Source organism: Moschus berezovskii, chromosome 2, assembly GCF_049115385.1.
Source record: "Moschus berezovskii isolate FMDL1 chromosome 2, NW_MosBer_1.0, whole genome shotgun sequence".
In the NCBI taxonomy this organism is placed as follows: domain Eukaryota; kingdom Metazoa; phylum Chordata; class Mammalia; order Artiodactyla; family Moschidae; genus Moschus; species Moschus berezovskii.
Window position 1 is genome coordinate 6,798,548 of NC_142461.1, and position 21,993 is coordinate 6,820,540.

At 45.0% G+C, this 21,993-nt stretch overlaps 1 protein-coding gene across 6 annotated transcripts; it reads right to left on the bottom strand.

The window, feature by feature from the left end:
* Nucleotides 1-4,789: 4,789 nt before the first annotated feature.
* ZNF436 (zinc finger protein 436) lies at nt 4,790-18,334 on the bottom strand. 6 transcript variants are annotated; one of them, XM_055397378.2, is made up of 4 exons: nt 16,554-18,334; nt 15,158-15,252; nt 14,238-14,364; nt 4,790-11,540 (listed from the first exon to the last, which is right to left on the bottom strand). In XM_055397378.2, exons 2-4 carry the CDS (start codon nt 15,188-15,190, stop codon nt 10,288-10,290), a joined length of 1,413 nt encoding a protein of 470 aa, XP_055253353.1. In that variant the 5' UTR covers nt 15,191-15,252; nt 16,554-18,334; the 3' UTR covers nt 4,790-10,287. The 6 variants fall into 6 exon arrangements, with proteins under 6 accessions (XP_055253353.1, XP_055253351.1, XP_055253350.1 ...); XM_055397376.2 differs by lacking the exon at nt 16,554-18,334 and adding an exon at nt 15,928-16,529; XM_055397375.2 differs by lacking the exon at nt 16,554-18,334 and adding an exon at nt 15,477-16,529.
* Between the last annotated feature and the right edge of the window lie 3,659 nt (nt 18,335-21,993).

Consider the following 21,993-nt stretch of genomic DNA (forward strand, 5'->3'; position numbering starts at 1 on the left):
TGTTCTCTTGAAGATTATCCTAGCTGGCCCATTGACTTCCCTTCATGTGTTTCTCCATCTTAGTGACAACAGTGTTTTAAACAGTAATCACTACCATTTATGGAGCTCTTACTATATATGGGGGCTTCCCTGGTGGCTCAGACAGTAAAGAATCTGCCTGCAATGCAGGAGACCTGGGTTCAATCCCTGAGTCAGGAAGGTCCCCTGGAGAAGGAAATGGCTACCCACTCCAGTATCGTTGCCTGGATAATTACAAGGACAGAGAAGCCTGGCAGGCTACAGCCCATGGGATCGCAGAGTCAGACACGACTGAATGACTAAAACTGCTATGTATTGAGTGCTTTATATATGCTGTTGCTGATGCTCACACGAAAACTTAAAAGGCTGGTAACATCCCGTTTTATTGAGGAAACAGCTCAGAGAGGTTAAAACATTTGCTCAAAGCCACACAGGTGAATTAAGACTCAAACACAGGTGTGAGCTACTTCATCAAGCTCTTTTTCGATCGAAGTCCTAGTGTTGGCAGACTCGTCATTTGTAGAGATGGATATTTTACCAGTCAAACACACACACACACACACACACACACACCATCATTTGGCTTCCTTGGTGATTCAGCGGTTAAGAATCCACCTGTCACTGCAAGGGCCACAGGTTCAGTCCCTGGTCTGGGAAGCTTCCACATGCCACGGAGTAGCTAAAGCCCATGCACCACAAGTACTTAGCCTATGCTCTAGAGCCCGTGCTCTGCAGCAAGCGAAGCCACTGCAATGTGAAGCCTAAGCACTGTAACTAAGAATGACCCCTGCTCGCTGCAACCAGAGAAAGCCCACGCCTGGTTTTTACTCAGCACAACCAAAAAAAGAAAAAGAACCATCATTTTCAATATGATGAATTTGTTGTCGTTACTTAGTTGCTAAGTCGTGTCCAACTCTTTTGTGACCCCATGGATTGTAGCCTGACAGGATCCTCTGTCCATAGGACCTCCCAGGCAAGAATATTAGACTGGGTTGCCATTTCCTTCTCTAGGGGATCTTCCCAACCCAGGGGTCGAACCCACGTCTCCTGCATTGCAGATAGATTCTTTACCACCAGGAGTCATCAGGGAAGCCCCAATATGATGAATAAGTTAGAAAATACTATTTAGAGCCAAAAGCAAACTGTGATAAAAGATAATGAGAACATTTTCCTATGTCCTTTGCAGATTGGCTTCTCAACGCAATTTGAACACGTTCTGAGAAACAACAGTATTTAAGAACAAAATTGTGGCCTCACAAAATGTCAACATGAGGAGCAACAGTCGTTTGAGTAGCTTTGTTAGAAAATTTCCCATAGAGGTTATACCTATGTAGACTTCACAGCACTAGTTAACAGTTTTAAAGCACCTACCATGCTATCTCATTTAATGCTCACAACAGTATATGACGTAAGTAGCAAAAGGTATCATTTCCCTTTTGCAAATGAAGAAACTAATTCCCAGGTGAGAGCTGAGGCTCAAACTATGACGTAAGTCCAAATTACAGTCTCGTAATCATGCTACACAGCTAGAGCATAATTTATTTGATTCATTGAATCAAAACCAATAAAGTTAAACTTTCACCTTTCTAAGACTTCATATTTCCAAACTTGTTGTTGGTAGTCTCTGATTTTTTTTCTTTTGGTGATATTTCATGGCTTGTGGGATCTTAGTTCCCAGACCAGGGACTGAACACGTAGGCAGTGAAAGCATGGAATCCGTACTCCTGGACCACCTAGGAATTCCTGGTAGTCTCTGATTTTTAAATTCTTTTTTGTACTTTTTTTTTTCATGATTTCTCTGCTTTCCTGGAGTTTTGTTGAGGGAACATAGAAAAGGTGAAAAGGAAAAATAGCAAAATGAGCTCTCCTTTCCAGCCTTCCACTCCCTCAATCAAACTCAAGATAGTAAGAATCAAATTTCAAGGCCAGTTAGGATTGCTGAGTCCAATTTTAGAGTGATGAACACTCAGTCTTTGGAGGAATTTAACGTATTTGTTCCACTTGGCCACAGAAGAATCCCCTGGAGAGTCACCACCAGGACCCTGGTGCATCTTCACACTGACACTGAGCTCTGCAGCCGGTAAAGAGACTGGCAAAGGCAGTTGTAGCAGCTTCCACCTAAATTCAAGAAATCAAATTCTAAGAGACTGTTGAACATAGCATTTGGTCCATTGACTTCTGATTATTTTAAGGCTTCCCTATGAGCAGACACAAGAGTTATATGTGGCAAATCTTTTAGGAAGTGTTACCATAAGCTTTTAACTGAAATCCAGTAGTATTCTAAGTATTATTACTCATATTCCAATATGCAAGTTAAATACACTGTTACACAAATCAGATTCAACAGGGATTGTGAGTCCTGCTCCCTAGGTATAACTTTTGAGAGTGCAATAAAATAGTAAGAATTGATTATAAATAGACAATATGTGTATAGCTAAAGTTTCATTACACTTAAGTTAAAATATCCATTAGAGGGACTTCCCTGGTGGTCCAGTGGTTAAGACTCCAAGCTCCCAAGGGAGGGGGCTTGGGTTCAGTCCCCGGTGGGGGAACTAAGATCCTACAGGCCACATGGCACAGCCAAAAAATTAAAAAAGAAAAATAGGAAAAAATATTCATTAGAATAAGCGGGAAAGTGCTCTGAAATTATCATTAATACTAACAATAATATAGTACCTTATATTTGCATAGTTTTTCCATTTACAAAGAGTTTCAAATAGAGTATCTCACTAGATATCTACTATTTGAACATCTTGAAATGTGTGGCCTTTGCTCTGTGACGCTCCTCTCCTGATTCTCTCTGGTTCTGTAATACTCCTCTCCTCTGCCCGTCATTACATATGGGTGCTCCCAGGATTCCATCTTTGATGCTGTTCTCACACTCTTATCAGGGCCACCCCAGTCACGTGCATGGTTCTCACTATTCATTTCCATACTCACTATTCTCATTCTTTTTTTTATTCAAAAAAAATTTATTTTTGGTTGTGCTGAGTCTTCGTTGCTGCGCTCAGACTTTCTCTAGCTGTGTCAAGCAGGAGCTACTCTCTAGTTTTGGAACATGGGTTTCTAATTGCGGTGGCTTCTCTTGTGGAGTATGGGCTCTAGAACATGCAGTCTTCAGTAACTGCAACTCCCAGGAGTTGAGGAGGAGCTCAGTAGTTGTGGCACATAGGTTCAGTTGCCCCACGGAATGTGGGATCTTCCCAGACCAGAGATCGAACCAGTGTCCCCTACATTGCAAGGTGGATTCTTGACCACTGGACCACCAGGGAAGCCCCATCACTATTCCTACTTACCTACCGGCCCCTTTTGGGTCCCAAGCTCTGAACTCATATTCTCAACTACCTGCTGGGCATGTGACTGTGTTTGGATGTTAAGAGGTTCTTTGAACTCCACAACCAGTCTCTAAAAATGGGTTTTATCTCCCATCATTTGCCCCCTTCCTCACTGGGCTTCACCCACCCCAACCTGGTGCTGTTCCTCCAGCATGCCAGCTGCTGCCTCAGCCCCTCACATTTGCTCTTTAGTAAATTAAGTACTTAGAACACTTTCCTCCAGATATCCTGACACCTTCAGAACTCCTCTCTAATGTCACCACTTTAGAGAGTCTTGACTATCTTCTCTAAAATAACAGCTCCTCTTCACTCCACTTCCCTTATTTTTATTTACTGCATTTGTTATCACCCGATGTTATGTATGCCTTTGTCTGTCTCCCCCACAGAATACAAGTTCAGTAAGGGCGGAGCCTTCATCTCATTCAGTCCTATACCAAGTATACTGTTGGTGCTGAACAAGTTTTTATTAAATGAATTAACTTCTATCCTTTGTACCCTGACCAGATTTCCCCTCTTTGTGTGCCCAGGTTCCACTCACAGCATACTCATCCATCCAACAGATTACTCACCTCAGAAATCTGGATATCATAGGTTCTGACTCCTAATAAGTCACTGGTGGAAACAGTTCATTGTATGCCTGGAGGCTGGGACTAAGCTTGAGCTAGAGTACGAATGCAAGCTTGTCCCCCTTCTGTTCCTATTATGGCTTTGTCGTCTTCCAGGAGGGCCCTCATATTCACCTGTGTGACTGCAGGTCCAATCTCTGTCCATTGTCCCAAACCAAGGGCTATGGGTACACGCATGGAGCTTGGTTTGCTTTCAAGAGAACAAACTGGGGGAAGAGGCTTGAAGTGGGCTGTCCGGGCAAAGGAGTCTAAGGTCCTAGATAACTGAAGTTGGTGATCTAGAAGGGGAGGCAGGAGTTTGAGCTCTAGATGGCACATTCCTCTGCTCCCACAGGGAAAGGTGCAGCTGAAGGAGGACGCTTTAACATACAGGGCTCAAAAAGATGGCCCTGTTGCTCTGGTATAATGGCAGTATTACCTGGGCTAAAACCCAAATTCCAATAGAGTGGATATAGCCAAATGAAGGTGAAATCTAGAAAGCATGCTTCTTCCCTCCCTCGTCTAAAGAACAAAGATTGAGTCTTGTAACTTGAGAACTATCAATATGGAGACTTAGAAAAGGAAATCTTGGGTAAAAATCCTATTAGTCCATGGAATTTTCCAGGCAAGAGTACTGGAGTGGGTTGCCATTTCCTTCTCCAGGGTATCTTCCCAACCCGGGGATCAAACCTGGCTCTCCCGCATTGCAGGCAGACACTTTACCGCCTGAGCCACCAGGGGAGCCCCCATTAGAACACAGGACTTCATTAAAATGTGAAACTTTGGTTCTTTGAAAGACGTTAAGGTAATGAAAAGTCAAAGACTAGGATAAACATTTGCAAATCATGTATTTGATAAAGGACCTGTATCCAAAATATATAAAGAACTCTCAAACAAAAGAGTCAAAACTTTCATTAGATTCTCAAAGGAATCTGGATCCTCCTCAAAATATTAACAACTATTGGTTTATAATGCTCAACTTTGAGAATTATCAGCTTGGAGAATTCAGAGGTTGACCAATAGCCAAATCTACAGCTGGGAGCTTAGACTCCTGCCCCGGCTCCCTGTATTGAGAGCTTGCCTTGCAACATTTTACCAAAGTTGCCATAATGTCTAATCCTAGATAACCCTCCAAAGATGACAGTGATTCCTCAAATACTGACGCTTCAAGAATAGGTGACTTTATCCTCATTTCACCTGGGGAGGACCACAGAACCTCTGGGAGCCTTTTTTCCTCTTGCATGAGGCCCCACCAGATATGCAATGACAGAATATCTCCCGTTTCTACAGACTTTCTTTTATGAGTGGCTTGTGTGGTGAAAAATCAGAAATGAAGTCACCGGTCCCGCTAAAGGGAATGAAATTGATACATCAACTCCTTTCGTTTATCCAAGACATATTTGTTGCCTTCCTATTCTCAGTCAAACATTTGCTAGGGACTGAAGATAGAATGGTGAGCAAGACACAGTGATTTCTTGGAGGACATCAGAATCTAGTGGAAGAGACAAAGAAGTAAACAGCATTTACAAAACAGGAATAAAGTGCTTTGACTGGGATAAACCCAGGGAAACCTGAACAGGAACACCTGATCCAGTCTTGTGGGATCAGGAAAGGTTCCCTGGAACAAGCTAGGCATGGAGACCTGAAGGATGAGAAGCTGACCAGAAGAGTGGAGAGAAAGAGAAGCAGCTTGGAGAGTGCTGCAAGTGCAGGGAAAGCGCTGAGAATCGAAGCTCAGGAGGGCAGCAGAGGCCAGACCTTGTTTACTTCCTCACACATCGCACGCTGTACCACTGGCAATGGAAAGCATGAGAAAGTTTTGCACAGAAGAGTGGCAAGAATGGGTTTTCCCTTCAGAAAGATCATTCTAGTTTCAGCTAGGGAGAATAGTTGGAAGGGGGCTGAAAACAGAGGAGACTCATTAAGAGGTTGTTTCAGCAAGCAGGATGTGACTTGGGGATCGTCTAAATAATTGCAACTAATATTTTGAGCTCTATTATTTCATTTAATCTTCAATTCTGTGAGGTAAGTATAATTACTCACCACTTTACAGATGGGAAATCCAAGGAACAGAGAAGCTAAGTTACTTGCCCAGGGTTACATGATAAGTGGGGACAATAGAGCGAGCAGGTAGACAGATTTGAGAAATATTTAGGAGGTGGCAAGGTAATGACTGGAAGACTAATTATGCAGCTGATTTTAATGATTGCTTTTGGAAGGGTGGCTTAAGGAGCAGTTTTCAAATATGAAATACAAGTTTCTAGCATGGATGACTAGACCATGACTGAGTTTGGAAGTACAGAAGCAGGTGAAGGGTGATGGTGGTGATAGAGCAAAGTGGTAGATTCAGTTTCAGGTCTGCCTGGGTAATTTCCAAGTGATGTCTACAAGGCAGCCACAGGGGATGCTATGAAATTCAAAGTGAGATTTTGGTATCATCAGCCTCAGCCTCCCCCAAAGGGAAAAACGAAAGCACCTTTGAGGAAGGTAAAAATGATACAGACTGTGTATAAAACCATTTAGGAAAACAGATAAATACAATGAGTTTCACCATGAAACCATTTTAGGTCATTACAGGGCAATTTTCTGCAATCCATTTTACTCCTCAGTTGTTTCTAACAACCTTTTTATCTTGAAGTCTCCTAGAGATAAGGAGGTCCCAGTCGGCTGCCCCTCTACTGTACAGAGATGCTTCAAAGAGTAAGTTTCTCCTGAGGCACAGAACTCCTTTTTCAGCAGGAACACTAACCTTTGAAACACTATGGAACCATTTAACAAATTATCATTTCAATGGATTCAGTGGAGTCCTAATGGCCTGGAAGCACAGCCCTAACCAAGGGCTAGCCACCTAGAGAAAATTCAGAGAAGGAAATTTGCCTCTATTAGAATAATGGTGAAATATTAACATATTAAATACCCTGAAGGAGAAGTGCCAGGTCAATTTCTCCAGCATTTTCCTTGAACTTTCCTTTCCAGAAATAAAAAATGCTGAACATGGAGGAAGGAAAAAAAAAGTTTTAAAAAAGGTTTATGCCAACTGCCTGGAGATCCAGTGGTTAGATTCTGAGCTTTCACTGCCAAGGGCACAGGTTTCATCCCTGGTTGGGGAAGTAAGATCCCACAAGCCATGTGGTGCAGCCGCTTACCACCACCCCAAAAAAAGTCTTGATAATTTATAAAATCTCTTTCAAGTCTTGGCTATAGGGTAAATTTTTTTTTCATATTTGTATTTTCCCCCAGTTTAAAGCACTTCTGAGGTGTTTAAAGCACCTCTGTCTAAATTGGTCTTCCATTAAAAAAAAAAGGCTTCCTAAGATAAAATTACTTGTAAGAAATTTGAAGATTGTGGCCACAACCTACTAGAAAATAATCACTGCCTTAGGCAGACTGTGAAATTTTGTCATGAATTGAGAGCCTTTGACTATTTTTAAGACATCTCTCTGTTCTGAGATCCTAATACTAATTTAGTAGAAACTGTTTTAGTATTAACAGATACCCAAAAATATCTCTTTCAAGCAATATGGCCTCCCCTCATTTTTTCCTTTTGGTTTTTTTCTTTTTTTGCTTTTGTTTTCCTTCCCCAAAGTTAATGAGTAACCCATAGCAAATATTTCCATGTTGCTTTGCCATCAGCCTAATCTTCATAGGAAACGTCCAGGTTTTTGCATCTCCCCAAAATATGGCAATATCCAAAAGGCTGACCAATATGTGAAGACACTTCCCAGATTCCCACAAGAACATCTGTACAAAGGCATCAATGTAAAAAACCAACTGTGCCCAATTTTAATGAATCCAATGAAAAGCTGTTTTGTGAATTGGTGCTGAATTACTAAAATAATTCTCCACTTTTTGATTTTAAAAATTTTACTTTTAATTACAGAATATTGTTAGAATAATACAGATGTAGATAGACACTAGTATAACTGTGACCAATACCAGAAGGAAAACTGCGCTACATACTTAACTTGTTCACACACTCTCCACAACCGTAGAAAACAGACACAATGTGTTCAGGGCATGTGCAGAAGCAGCCAGAGACTTGGGAGCAGAAGGCATGCAGAAAGCTTTAGCAGAGACTGATGCATAACTTTACACAGAGTTCAACGCAGCAAACGGGCAATCAGTGGCAGGAAGAGAGGAGATAGAGCTGGTTTGGCCTTCTGCCCTTTTAACTTCCCAACTGGAGTGTACATGTCTGGAGAGTAGGCTGGGGCACTTAGAAGCCAAAAGCAGCGGAAGGAACAGGTTGGGGGTAAGGCAGGAGAATAGGGAAGGGAAGTGGGTAAAATACAGTTAGGTCATGGAGATGATGTCTTCTCTGGCCACTCTGAAGCTAACGTCCCTAGTGGCTCACAGAAACAACAGGAGAATTTTGATATTCATTAAAACCATCAGCAACACTGATATGGGAAAAAGACACGTTTGAGTTTAGTCATCAAGAACATGTAAGTCATTCAACAATTAAAATATGAATTCCCACAGCTAGATTTTGTATAGAACAAAGAACATGCTCCCTGCCTGAATCCGTATTTAAATAGGAGTGGCAACATAAAGACATCTACTTTGTGGAGTATTTCACTGTTACTTCTGAGGTTGTGTTATTGCAAGGGATGCAGACCCACAGGGCGGTGGATCACAGGAAATCACTATAGTACACTACCCAAGAAAGACCACTGGCTCTTTTAACACCAAGTCCCAAACAGTTATGGCAAAAGTTTTTCAAATGTTACAACACTCACAATAAAGCACAGTATTGGGGGCAGACTCAAAAAAATATATTCCTTACTCTAGCCCCCATTCCTGGACATCGATTCCCTCCCACTCCCACTCCCAAATGCTTGGATAAGCATCAACATTCAGGATATTTCTTAATTCCTATTTGAGCTGAGATAAGGAGAACTGACATTACTGGGCTTAAATTGGGTCAAAGATGACACAAGCCACTTAAATTTGTAAGCTGAGAGAATGGAAATACATTCCTATCTAGGTTTATTAATTCCTTGTGACTAGGGCAAAGAGAAGATCATTCAGTCTGAGACTAGGACAATCAACCTATTTGGTAATTATCTCCAACAGACTAATACATATAAACAAGTGCTTGGTTCTGTACAGATCTTTCAGGAGAGTGCACACAAGAGCACTAGTGTTTAAGCTTTTTTCATAAAGAATGAACAAAAGGACATTTCTTACATTGGAGTTATGGTGGTTTTTCTGTCACATGATCAATATCACCCAAGAGCATGCTAATTCAGTGTGAATTCAGTTTCTGCTATTGGAAAAACAACAAGAATACACGTTTCACTGTACATACACATGCCCTTATGCAAGCTAAGATAAACACTGGGATGTGGCCCTTATCAAATCCTACAGTTAGCAGTATAGGGAGACTTGATCTTAAAGGGTAGAGGGGAAAGAACACAGAAACGACCTGATTCCTTGGGAAGGAACTCTATGCTTCCTTCCCCAGTTACTTCCACTTGCTCCTTACACTCCACTATCACTTATGGTCCTAGCTTTCCTTGAAGATATTTTCCCTACAATATTCCCTACAGTGATCCCCAAAGAAAATTCATAAATTCTGATCAATGGCAATAACAACAGTGGGCATCTCTTGCTAAAATCATCACTGTTGATGAGTCCTTGGTCCCCAAATCTGTGTCTCATTTTGCCTTTCAATCTGAATCTTCAGTTAGCTTTCACAAAGAGGAAAGCTTTAAAAAAAAGTTAATTAGAAACAATGAGGAGAAAAGCGATGATCATTGCCTTCACCATGCAGAATCCTGCTCTCAGGAAGATAGAAAGATACAAATGCATGAGCAACTCAAGGAGAAAGACCTCTGAAGGGAAGATGTGTGTGCCCAGCTACTCTGATGGTGAGTGAATAGGTGTGGCAATTCAGGTAAAGTCTCTGGTTGTTTTGTTCCAAAGCAGCTGTGACCACCCTATCACAGTTCAACATTTCTCCTAGTATAGCTCTTTGGGTCAAGGATGGGAGAAATTACTTTGAAAGATTTACTCCATTTCCAGGCCTGAGCATTTACCAGCATTTATCACCTGGTCTTCAGATTTCCAGTTATCTGTGACACTGATTTTGATGAAATAATTAGTTAGTAGTGGGTGAATACAAATCACTATTTTGGAAGAGAGAATAATATTCCCAAAGCCATGGGTCAGAATTTCAAGTGGCTTGTCTTCTGTGATGATTTAAATGGTGACCCACACCAAAGAAATTCAGTACAGTAAGAGAAGCTTCAGTCTTGAGAGAGCTCTTTGATATCAAATACAATTGTACCTTCAAATGAAGCATTTCCCAGTCATAATTACAGGACTTAGTCAGTGTGTACTCTCTTATGTTTAATAAGAGCTGAGCTCCGGCTGAAACTCTTCTCACATTCTGTGCATTCGTAAGGCTTTTCTCCCGTATGAACTCTCTGATGTGTGATGAGGTTGGAGCTCTGAGTGAATCCCTTTCCACACTGCACACACTCGTAGGGCTTCTCTCCTGTGTGGGTTCTCTGGTGTTTAATCAGGTCTGACCTTTCCCCAAAGCTTCGCCAGCACTCATTGCACTCGTAGGGCTTCTCTCCAGTGTGGATTTTCTGGTGTGTGATGAGGTGGGAGCTCCGGCTGAAGCTTTTCCCGCAAGCATTACATTCATAGGGCTTTTCCCCAGTGTGGGTCCTCTGGTGCTGAACCAAGTGTGAGATGCGGCTGAAGTTCTCCCCACATTCGTTACAGTGGTACGGCTTTTCCCCCGTGTGGGCTCTGCGGTGGCGCACAAGGTCAGAGTTCTGGCTGAAGTTCTTCCCACACTCATCGCACTTGTAGGGCCTCTCCCCCGTGTGGACGCGATAGTGCTTGATGAGATCAGACCTCTCGCTGAAGCCCCGCCCGCACTCATTACACTCGTACGGCTTCTCGCCCGTGTGGGTCCTCTGGTGCTGAGCGAGGTGGGAGCTCCGGCTGAAGCTTTTCCCACACTCCTCGCACTCGTAGGGCTTTTCCCCACTGTGGGTCCTCTGGTGCTGGATGAGGTGTGACAGCCGGCAGAAACTCTTCCCACACTCGTTACACTTGTGAGGCTTTTCTCCAGTGTGGATCGTCTGGTGCTGGATGAGGTGAGAGCTTCTTCCGAAGCTTTTCCCACACTCGTTGCAGTCATAGGGCCTCTCCCCCGTGTGTGTTCGCTGATGCTGAATTAGGTGGGAACTCCGGCTGAAGCCCTTCCCGCACTCATAACACTTATAGGGTCTGTCGCCCGAGTGGGTTTTCTGATGCCGATTAAGATCTGAGATCTGACTAAAGGCCTTTCCACAATGAGAACATATGTGATACCGGATGCTTGTGTGCATGTCTTTGTGGACAAGCAGATCTGTGACTTGTTGGAGAGGATAGCTTACCCACTCTTCCGCCGTTAAATCTCCCCATTGTCTTTCTGATCCAACCCTATTGTCAAAGGCCTCTTCACTTTCAGGATTTTCCTCAGTATTACCAACGGGTCTTTCAGATGCAGTCTCAAATTCTGCATCTTCACTAATCTCTTGCTTTGGATTCACCTCGTTTTCACTCCTGATTTCAAAATCTGTAATAAAGGGTAAAGAATATTATTGGTAAACACACACAAAAATGATCTACTGTGTGCCGGGCACTGTGCTACGTTCCTTATGTGAATTACCTCAACCACACTGAGCACCAGACATCACAATGCTGCTGCTGCTGCTACCAAGTCGCGTCAGTCGTGGCCGACTCTGTGTGACCCCATAGACGGCAGCCCACCCGGCTCCCCCGCCCCTGGGATTCTCCAGGCAAGAACACTGGAGTGGGTTGCCATTTCCTTCTCCAATGCATGAAAGTGAAAAGTGAAAGTGAAGTTGCTCAGTCGTGTCCAACTCTTAGCGACCCCACGGACTGCAGCCCACCAGGCTGCTGCATCCATGGGCTTTTCCAGTTAAGAACACTGGAGCGGGGTGCCATTGCCTTCTCTGGACATCATGATGATTTCCACTTTATGAATGAGAAATCCAAGGTCCACAGAAGTGGTTCACAAATGGTTACACAGTAGTAAATGGTGAAGCTAAGATACAAGTCCAGGTGTCTGATAAAGGTTAATGCTTTGTATCACTACAGTTAATGGTTCTTTACTCAAAGTATATACGCTCCTGGTGTTTCAAAAGAAGAAAACCAGAAATAGAAAATATGACTCCAGGGACTTCCCTGGTCATCCAGTGGTTAAGACTTCAAGCTCCTAATGCAGGGGGCCAGGGTTCAATCCCTGGTCAGGGAACTAGACCCCTCATGCTGCAACTTAAACCGTGTGCCACAACTGAGACCCAGCACAGCCAAATAAATAAATACATATATATGTAAGAAAATATAAAAGACTCTAAATTAGAACTTCTAAAAGCCAAGAGCCTATATATTTTGCATGTGAACGCAAGTGTGTGTATATTGTATGTTCTTAACTTGTCAAGTCTTCATCATTAGCATTATTTAATATCTACTAAGCACCTACTGGAGTTGGTGATGGATAGGGAGGCCTGGCGTGCTGTGATTCATGGGGTCGCAAAGAGTCGGACACAACTGAGCGACTGAACTGAACTGAAGCACCTACTGGGGGAAAAAATGGACTTCCTGGGTTAGCATGGAGAAAAACAGATTTTTATCAATCTATATCAAGTATCACTTGACAGGAAAAATGACTGCCAAATGTTATTTGCTACTTTTCAGTGGTGTTTTTTTTTTTGTACTTTTTTTTTTTCTGCCTCACCATGCAGCTTTTGGGATCTTAGTCCCCCGATCAGGAATTGAACCCACACCCTCTGTATTGGAAGAACAGAGTGTTAAGCAATGGACTGCCAGGGAAGTCCCCTCACTGGCCTTTTAATGCAAACAGAAGTGAGACAGTTGGAGAAGGCAAAAAAGATGCCTGGCTCAGAATACTTTTGGCATTGACTAGGTAAAGACTTTAAAAGAAAATCAAAATACACAAAGTCACTGTGTATAAGAAACTTTCTACCAGTCGCTGCTTTTCCAAGTTGTGTCTCTTGGTACACTTTTTAGAAAGAGGTTACTAGGTATTCTGGGGAAAAAAGGTCCATGGATAAATTAGTTTGGTAAATGGTGCATACAACATCCTCTTCCCAGAAATTCAAAATGCCCTGATACCAGATTCTGAGGAATCTGAAGGTAAAGAAGTCTTGTAAACATTATTTAACCTAGTCCCAAACTTATTTGGGCAAGAAACTTTTTTTTTGGTGCTTCCATGTTTCCATCTTTCCAACAAGCATTCCTTGGGCTAGACCACTGATGTATACATTCACATTTCTTTAAGATCCTCATTTCTTGTTTTTGTTGGATTAAGTGGAATACTTGGGTTCCTGACTATAACAGATCTGGGTAGATAGCGTCATTTCTAGTTGCATTTCTAAAGGAAGGATCCAAGAAAGTTGAGACATTAGAGAGTCCAGGTTAAACAGGAAACCCTTCAGAGTTGCCATTTGTTTGTTAAAAGCTATGGGGATAAAGCTTTCAGAAAAAGAAATAATCCTAATGAATGGCAGATAACCTAGTGAACCATACATGGTTGCTAACTTCTGTCAAGTCCTAACAGGAGACAAAGTGAGTCAAAAGACTGTTCGGCTCAAGAACAGTTTATTCTAGTTGCACCCAGACAAAAGGGTATCTCAGAGAAAAGACAGGTTTGCAGGCCATTAAAAAAAATTAGCTTCCCTCTTTAACAGAATTTGTGATCTCAATTAGTTCAGGATTCTCCTGGAACAGCATCTGACACACTCAAAATCTACGATCAACTCTGAAACATCTCTAGACAAGTACCTACTCTGGATAAATAAAGGACCTGAGGCAAAGTTAGTGCTCTGAAGCCAAAACAAACACAAAAAGGTGGCTTTTGCCCTCCTGTCAACCTCGGTCAGCACCCCTTCATCTTCTAGTAAAAGCACCATTTACAGGGGCATTTATAACCTGGCAAGTACCATTATGTCAGACCTGTTTGGTCAGTGATCTGTACAAACAGGCTGGAGAATGGCAAATGATTCAGGGTGCAAGAAATCTGAGTGTTTCTAAAATGTGCAGAAACACTCTTTCATCCTAGACGGTATGACCTTGATATTCCCTCACTCAAAAATCTGCCTGAGGACTCAGCCCACGCCAAAATCCAATTAGGTGCTTTAAAAATCAAGTAACTAGGTTGTGCTGAAAGAGCCTAAGGCATTTTTGATAGTCTCAAAAAAAACGTGGGGTGAAGAATGAGAATTCTTACCTAATGAGACAACATTTCCATAATTCTCCTGCATAACATCCCTGTAAATGTCCCTTTGTGTAGGGTCCAGAGGTCTCCATTCTTCGCGGGTGAGGTACATGGCCATATCTTCAAATGTCACAGGTGCCTGAAATCACACATTGCTTCCTCAATACTTGGTATCTAGGAAGTTAGTACCAATTTTTCTTCTTGAAATGAGAGACATGGCTAGACTTGTTGAGAAGGCAAAAGGCATTAGGTCTGATATGTAGAATCCAAAGGAGAAATAAGTAAGCAACAAAGAGATGCGGTTCAGGAGAGAGCAATTTATGAGCAGATTGCTTTGGTCCCATGACCAGATACCCTTGCCCTCCTCTTAACAGTACTCTTCTCAGAACACATCGAGTATCTACATCATTCCGTACCTTTACCTACAACGTTCCTCTTTTCTTGGAATATCTTCCTCGGACTAGTGAAATCCTACTATTCCTTAAAACCCTGTTTCATCACCAGCTGTTGGTCAGTGCCCTCCCCGCCCCCCGCCCATTCCGTCGCTCTGCTCCACTCCTTCCTCCCACACCTGAGAGAGAATACTCCCACTTCTTGGTTCCCACAGCACCTTGCTCCTATAGAAAATAGTGCTTTTATCACGCTAGTTTCATGGCTAACCGGATGCATCTGTCTTCCTACAGATTGTGAGCAGACAGGTAAGGCACGTTCCATCCATCTTTGTCTCCCTAGTATTGAAAGGCAAACAGCAGGTGTTCAATAAATGCTTGTTTGTGGCCATACCGTCCTGATACTGGGTCTCTGGAGACAGAATGGCAAAGCGAGCGAATTACTAATCCCAGGGAATTTCCCACAGGGATTTGCAGAGCCAAGAAACGCGGGGACGAGGTGGTTAAGCACAGGCAGGGTCCAAGAAGCCACCCCCGGCTTACCTGGGACCCAGCCATGAGCAGGGTGGCTGCCATCTCGGGCTCAAGGATTCGCCTCCCAGGAGAGAGAGAGCAGGAAAAGCAGCTAGCAGACAGCGCTAAAGGAGGCGAAAAGCAGGGCGTGAGGCACAGAAACAGGCCCTGCCCACTCCCCAGGGCTGGAGTTCTGGCCGCCCAGGCGGGTGGGGAGGGCCCTGAACCCAAGCCGGGTCACTCTCCTCCCTGACCCTCGAGCACGACCCGCCCTCTGTGTCTCCGCCACCAAGGGGTGGAGGCTGCCAGAATTTAATAAGACAACCCCCTGGCTCGGTCCCTCCCGAACCCGGGGGTCAAGCCGATGCTCTCTCAGGGTGGAGGCTCTCAGCCCAGCCCACAGAACGCCTCTGCTCCTCCATGTCGAGGCAGGGCCCTTTCCGGCAGCTGCCTCGGCCAATCAGCGAGCGAAGCTCCCAAAGCGCTCTGCCAATTAAGTGCCGAGTATTAGGCCCGCCTCTCGTAGCCCGGCGGAGCCCCTTTAGCGCGCCTGCGCCTGTCCCCGTGGCCTGTCGGGAGTTGGAGTTCCACACTGTCGTACAAAGGCCAGTCAAGAGGCCAAAAGCCACGGAGGGAAAGAACAAAAGGGTGAAGAAAAAAAGCGCGTCTTCCTAGCCAGGGCGGAGTATCTTTCACTTTCTTCTCTTGGAGAGCGCAGTCGGATTAAGCCAGAGAGGTTGCCCTGCTTCTCCTCACACCCCTAGAAGTTTATCTTGAGTCGAGCTTAAGTTAAGCTTAACTGCGACATCGAGCCGAATATAGGTGCTGTCTTTTGTTGGGTTCCTCTGGGATTAGCTCTCATCTGACGACCCGGGCCTGAGAGGAAAGCAGCAGCCGCCCACTCCCCAGGGGAGACTCAGCGGCCGCGCAGGAACTTTGAGCTCCACCCACGCACTACATCTCCCAGCAGCCACCGCGGAATTCTCACACTGCTGCGCAGACTACAACTCCCAGGAGGCATCGCACAGCCCGTCCGCAGGAGACTGAGGTCCGCGGCAGGGCCTGGCTGGGTCCCGGCTCCATCGCTGTTAACCCTGTAGGGGTGTCTGACCGCGTCCTCCTAAAGCGGGCTCCCTTGAGGGGCCGGCTGAGTTGCGCCTAGCGGAGGGCAAGTAAAAGCCGGAGTGAAGTCAGGAGCGAGGGTGGGTTATAGGGCGCGTAAGGTGGAGCGAGCCGGGCCCCGGGGTTCGGAAAGTCCTTATTATCCCCGAGGGCTTGCCTGCTAAAAGAGTTCCTGGCGGCCTCCCGCGCCGATGGGATCGTGGGCCTCTAACGGCGTAAGCCCAGCGGGCTCACAGGATGTTAACAGCCCCTGACCGACTCAAGGCAGGAAGCCGAAAACCCGAATTGGAACCAACAGACTCACCTCCTGACCCGCAAAAGATGCGTTAGGTCTCCGGCTTCAAAAGATCCAAGAGGCCTCAAAACAGATTTCAAATCCGCAGGCAGAGTTTCTTGAGACTGCAGACGTTTGGAAAGATTCTAGGGATCACCGGCAGATCCTGGATATCTTAGATCTGCAGGTAGATCTAGAATGCGTAGACATGCAGCCAAAGCCCAGAGATGGTAGGCGGTTCCCAAAGACTCACAGAATTCCCGAAACATCAGACTCTCAGGCAGCTCAGAGAAACCACAGGCTCCTAGGCAGATCTCCGAGACCACAGCAGCTAGCCAAGAAACACCACCAGCAGCTAAGCTGCATTCAACTGGAGCTCTTCCGAACAGAAGGACTTGCAGCCTTCCCTTTCCCCAGCCAGGATGAGAAAATGAGACAATGGAAGCGGTGCACTAGGGAGAGCAGGCATTCTGCGCGGAGAGCTCCAAGCTCGCTGTAGCCTTGGAGAGGGAAGTGATGGAAAAAGAATATAGCAGCTTATTAGGGACTCCCACCCTCTTCAAGTTATAAATATCCCCAGAACCTTGGCCACGTGCCCAGAAGCCTGTTGTCTCTAACTGTACAGGAGACTTCTCTGCCTGGACTGGGAAAGGGGTTTTTCTTTTGTTTTGCAGATATGTCCACCCACCAAGTGACTTGAATTTTTTTCATCAAACGTGACTCTAGGCTACGCTTTTATTAGTGAGTGTCCTGTTCCCAGTGCCCAGTTATTTATGGTTAATTACTCAAGTGTTTAAAAAGAACTCAGGACCCTACCCAGCCAGGAGGCAGACTCTTCCCACTCCCCACTCTTTACTGCCAACTGTGAGGTAAGAAATTTTTTAGATACCAAAGAATTGTACCATCCCTCCCCCATCTAAAATTAATATGGGAACCACACACAGAAAAAAATAGAATCGGTAGAGGATCCCCAAGAGGTGGTGTCCTGAGTGGGAAGTGTGTGGGCATCAAGGTCAGACAGACCTAGGTTGGAATCCAGGCTGCGTATCCTTTGGAAAGTCATTTAATTGCTCCAGGCCCACTTCCCTTTCTGGTGAAATTGGGTTATCCGTACCTAAGGTGGTGGTGAGCAGTAAGATGATTTAAAGCACTCCATACAGAGAGAGCGCTCAGATGATCGTTGATATTACTATTAGTACTGCCTTTGGTGGCAGGAGAGACTTTCAGAAAGCCTGTGGATATTTTCACTGGCTCAGAACATCTGGGAAGTCAGAGTGGATGGATAACTTTGGAGATCTGCTGGTGACCTTATTATCCAGAGTGTTTCAGTGAAAATCCAGAGGGAGCTGGCAGTTGAGTCAATTTGTTGAGTTCAAGAGAACTGGCGTATTGAGCCAAGTAGAGCAGAAGTATTTGGGGCTACCAAAAACCCAGCAAGGTGAGGTATCACGCTCCCAGGGAAAGCTCTGGGACAAGGAAGAGAGAGATCAGCTCAGAGTCTGCAGGTTTCTAACTGGGCCGAAGGTGAGGTGAGTGCCCAAGCCCCTCGGCTCAGTGGGGCTCCCTTTTCATCCCTTCTCTGACAGATTGCTTTGTAAACTTTCTTAGGCCTTTTCTTTCCCCTGTTCCAGAGCTTTAAGTCCTTCTTTGTCCTCTCGCCGCCGTTCCTTTTATTCCTTAGGCCTGCCTGGGGGCAGGACGACTCTCCAAGCCCAGCTTGGCTGCTTGCCTCCTCCTATGAGTAAGTGCTTTTCTGTTTTTTCACCTGGGACCCTCCAGAGGGTTGAGAAGAAGCGGGGCTGAGAGTGGATGGAAAGCAGGAGTGCATTTGGTGCCCCTGAGGGGGTGGGCAGTGGGGAAGAGGGGGAGGAAAGACTGGGTGAGGGGTTTCCTATTGCAGCCTTCAGCTGGACTCTGAGGGTTGGGGTCACTGGAGAAGGAGGTGGCTTCCTGCCCCATTGTTCGGGACTTCATTGTTTTCATGAATACGGACTGTGGGTGGGTTTTCAGTAACTAACTTGGAAAGCTGTGTTTGTTCCCATTTTTCAGCCTACAGTCAGGGCCTACTGTGTGCAGAGGCAGCAGCACAGCCTGCCACTGGAGAAGGGGGCCAGGGGAACAGTTTCATCAGGGTCTCCAATTTAGGCTTTTGACAATGTCTCCATATGGGGTTTTACATTATGTCACATCCACTGACCAATTTGATCAAAGAGCCTCCTTGCACATCCGGAAGCTTGTTTCTTATTAACAGACTACTGTGCCTACTGAGCACTATAAATTATTATATAAATCTTGTATATATAATATAATGTATAAATACAATATATAATGTTTATATAAATAATATAAAATAGTATATTTCTTATGCTTTAATAAATCATATATGCTTATTAATATATCTTAGTAAGTCATACAATTATCTTGTGAGCAGCACAATTATAATTTTTTGTATTTGGAAGCATTCATTTGCTAGACATTGAAAAAGATGCCTCAATATTTGTGATCTTGTTATCTCTTCATTTTGAAATATACCAGGAACATTAAAAAAATAAAAATCAGTGATCCAAAATCCTCTTTAGCCCTGCTCGGAGCAGAGATGAAGCGTCATCTTAGCACAAGGAGCTGAGAGCGCGGGGGACACACTGAGTTACAGATGGTCACTGCAGTCCAGATGCGAGAGCACTCTGATGAGCTAACTAGTCTGCTCCAAACAGGGGCAGACTCAGAGCTTGGGGAGGTGGGTAGGGGAGGAGTCTTCACAGAGCTGGCTTGCAGAGACCGTAGGAGTCTTGGAGGTGGAGAACGAGGGGAGGGAAAGCATTCCAGTCTTCCAGAACAGCATGTGCGCAGTCACGGAGGCGTGAAAGGACAGAGCGTGTTTGAGAATGGTCAGGACTGGGTATGGCTGGAGGGAAGAACGGGGCGTGGAGTGGCAGGGGGAGGAAGCGGAGCAGGCACGGTCTCTTATGTCCCTTTGCCCGCCCACCCGCCTGCCTCTGGCTCTGGCTGTGGCTCAGCAATGCTGGTGAGGAGGTGCAGATGGGATGGGGGTGGTCTGGGGTGAGAAGAGCAGATTGACTCTGCAGGAGGAGAGGGGGGTGCCGGGGACTGGGAAGCTCTTTCTGACCTCAGACATTTCAGCTGGTTTTCTCCTGAGAGTGTCAACACTTTGAAAAAATGTAAACAATTGCATTAAAAATGTGCCGCAGGCTTACTTAGTATTGTTTACTCTATTGACAGGCATCAGGCCTGATTCCACATTTACAGTGTCTCTGTCCTGTATTAGCTTGGCACTGGGAGATAGGACACTGCCCCTCAGTGACTGCAAGGCTGCCGTGAGGATTACATGTGAGAAGGGCTGCAAAACGCAGGGGCCCAGAGGAGGGCCCTGGCACACAGGGGCCACGATGGTCATGGGGGAGGTAAATGTGTCACAGATGCTGTCTGAGGCGGAACCGTACTTCAGAGGGACTCGGAGTGTGCATGGGGCCCCGGGTTAAGTCCGATTCTGTCTCCTAGAAGCAGACTACTCTCTGAACCTTGGTTTTCTCGGTCTGTAAAGCCAGTATAATAATACAGTACATAGAGACATAAAGTAGAATAGGGCTTACCAGGGACTAGGGAGGGAGGAAATGGAGAATTGTTTAATAGGTATAGAAGTTTAGTTTTGCAAAACGAAAAGTTTTGGAGATTGGCTGCACAATAGTGTGAATGTTCTTGACATTACTGGACTGTATGTACACTTACAAATGGTTAAGATGGCTAATTTTTTGTTATGTATATTTCCACACAATTTTAATTTTTTTGTTTTTGCGCACAACTTCATTTAAAACCCACCATTTCTCAACCCACAAGTTAAAAAAAAAAGTATAATAATAGTAACCTAGTTCAGGGGGGGTCTGAGGGTTAGTTGAGACGATATGAAGTACCGCCATCCCACCCCCTGCCGCATACTCATACCAATAGCTAATACTCACTAACTGCCTTGTGTCAGGTGTGATTCTAATGAATGCTCACAACAACCCTATGAGCTCAGTGCTATTATTTCCATCATTTTACAAATGAAGGATGAAGCCATGATGTTTACATAATGTGCCCAAGATACTCAGCTAGTAAATGCTCAATAATTAATAGATAATATTGACACTGTCATACAAAGAAATTATCTTTGTCATGGTAGAATGCAGTGTAAAAATTATCAGCATTTCATAGTACTGTAGAAGTTCTGAGGAACCATAACTTTCAGCCAGGGGATCAGAGAAGACTTCATAGAAGACATGAGCCTTGAAGAAAGCGTAAGATTTGGACTGGGATGGGGGTGGGGTCGAAATAGGCAGCCACAGTTGGGAAAAAGCAGAGACATTACTTTGCCAACAAAGGTCCGTCTAGTCAAGGCTATGGTTTTTCCAGTGGTCATGTATGGATGTGAGAGTTGGACTGTGAAGAAAGCTGATCGCTGAAGAATTGATGCTTTTGAACTGTGGTGCTGGAGAAGACTCTTTGAGTCCCTTGGACTGCAAGGAGATCCAACCAGTCCATTCTAAAGGAGATCAATCCTGGGTGTTCATTGGAAGAACTGATGCTAAAGCTGAAACTCCAATACTTTGGCCACCTCATGCGACGAGCTGACTCACTGGAAAAGACTGATGCTGGGAAGGATTGGGGGCGGGAGGAGACGGGGACGACAGAGAATGAGATGGCTGGATGGCATCACCGACTCGATGGACATGAGTTTGAGTGAACTCCGGGAGTCGGTGATGGACAGGGAGGCCTGGCGTGCTGTGATTCATGGGGTCACAAAGAGTCAGACACGACTGAGAGACTGAACTGAACTGAACAGTTGGGAAGGCCCGTCAGGTTTGCAAGAACAGGACAAACACCTCCCTTAGGCTGGCTGTAGCAGAAGAGGCAGCAGGGTGGAAGATAAGCCGCTAAAGACAGGAGGGGAGCTTTTACAGTCAGACCGAGGAAGCTGGTGAAAATCCACCGAAGACGACGGAGGGGATGATGCTGAGAGCCACGTGTGGCTCACGCAGGTAAGGTGGGGGGTGTATTTTTATTTTTATGGCCATATTGCACAGCCTGTGGGATCTTAGTTCCCTCTCCAGGGATCAAACCTGTGCCCCCCGCATTGGAAGCTCGGAGTCTCAACCTCTGGATTGCCAGGGAAGTCCAGGTAGGGAGTGTTTTCAGTTGAGTATGAGGCCTTTTTATCAATCCAAAAAAAAAAAACACTGGAGAGAAAATGTTGATGGTGGCAGTGGAGAGAAGCATTGGGCAAGGGAGGCTCTAGAACTGATAACTGTTAAGATGAAGAGGGCAAGCGGGGAGGGTCAAAGACGGTTCTAAGGAAGGAAATAGTTGACAAACAGAAAAGACAGGATTTAAGAAAGAGAAGATGTGAACTCAGTTTGTGATGGACTGGACTGAGAGGGCCAGGGGGGTACTTGGAGAAGATAACCAGATAGGC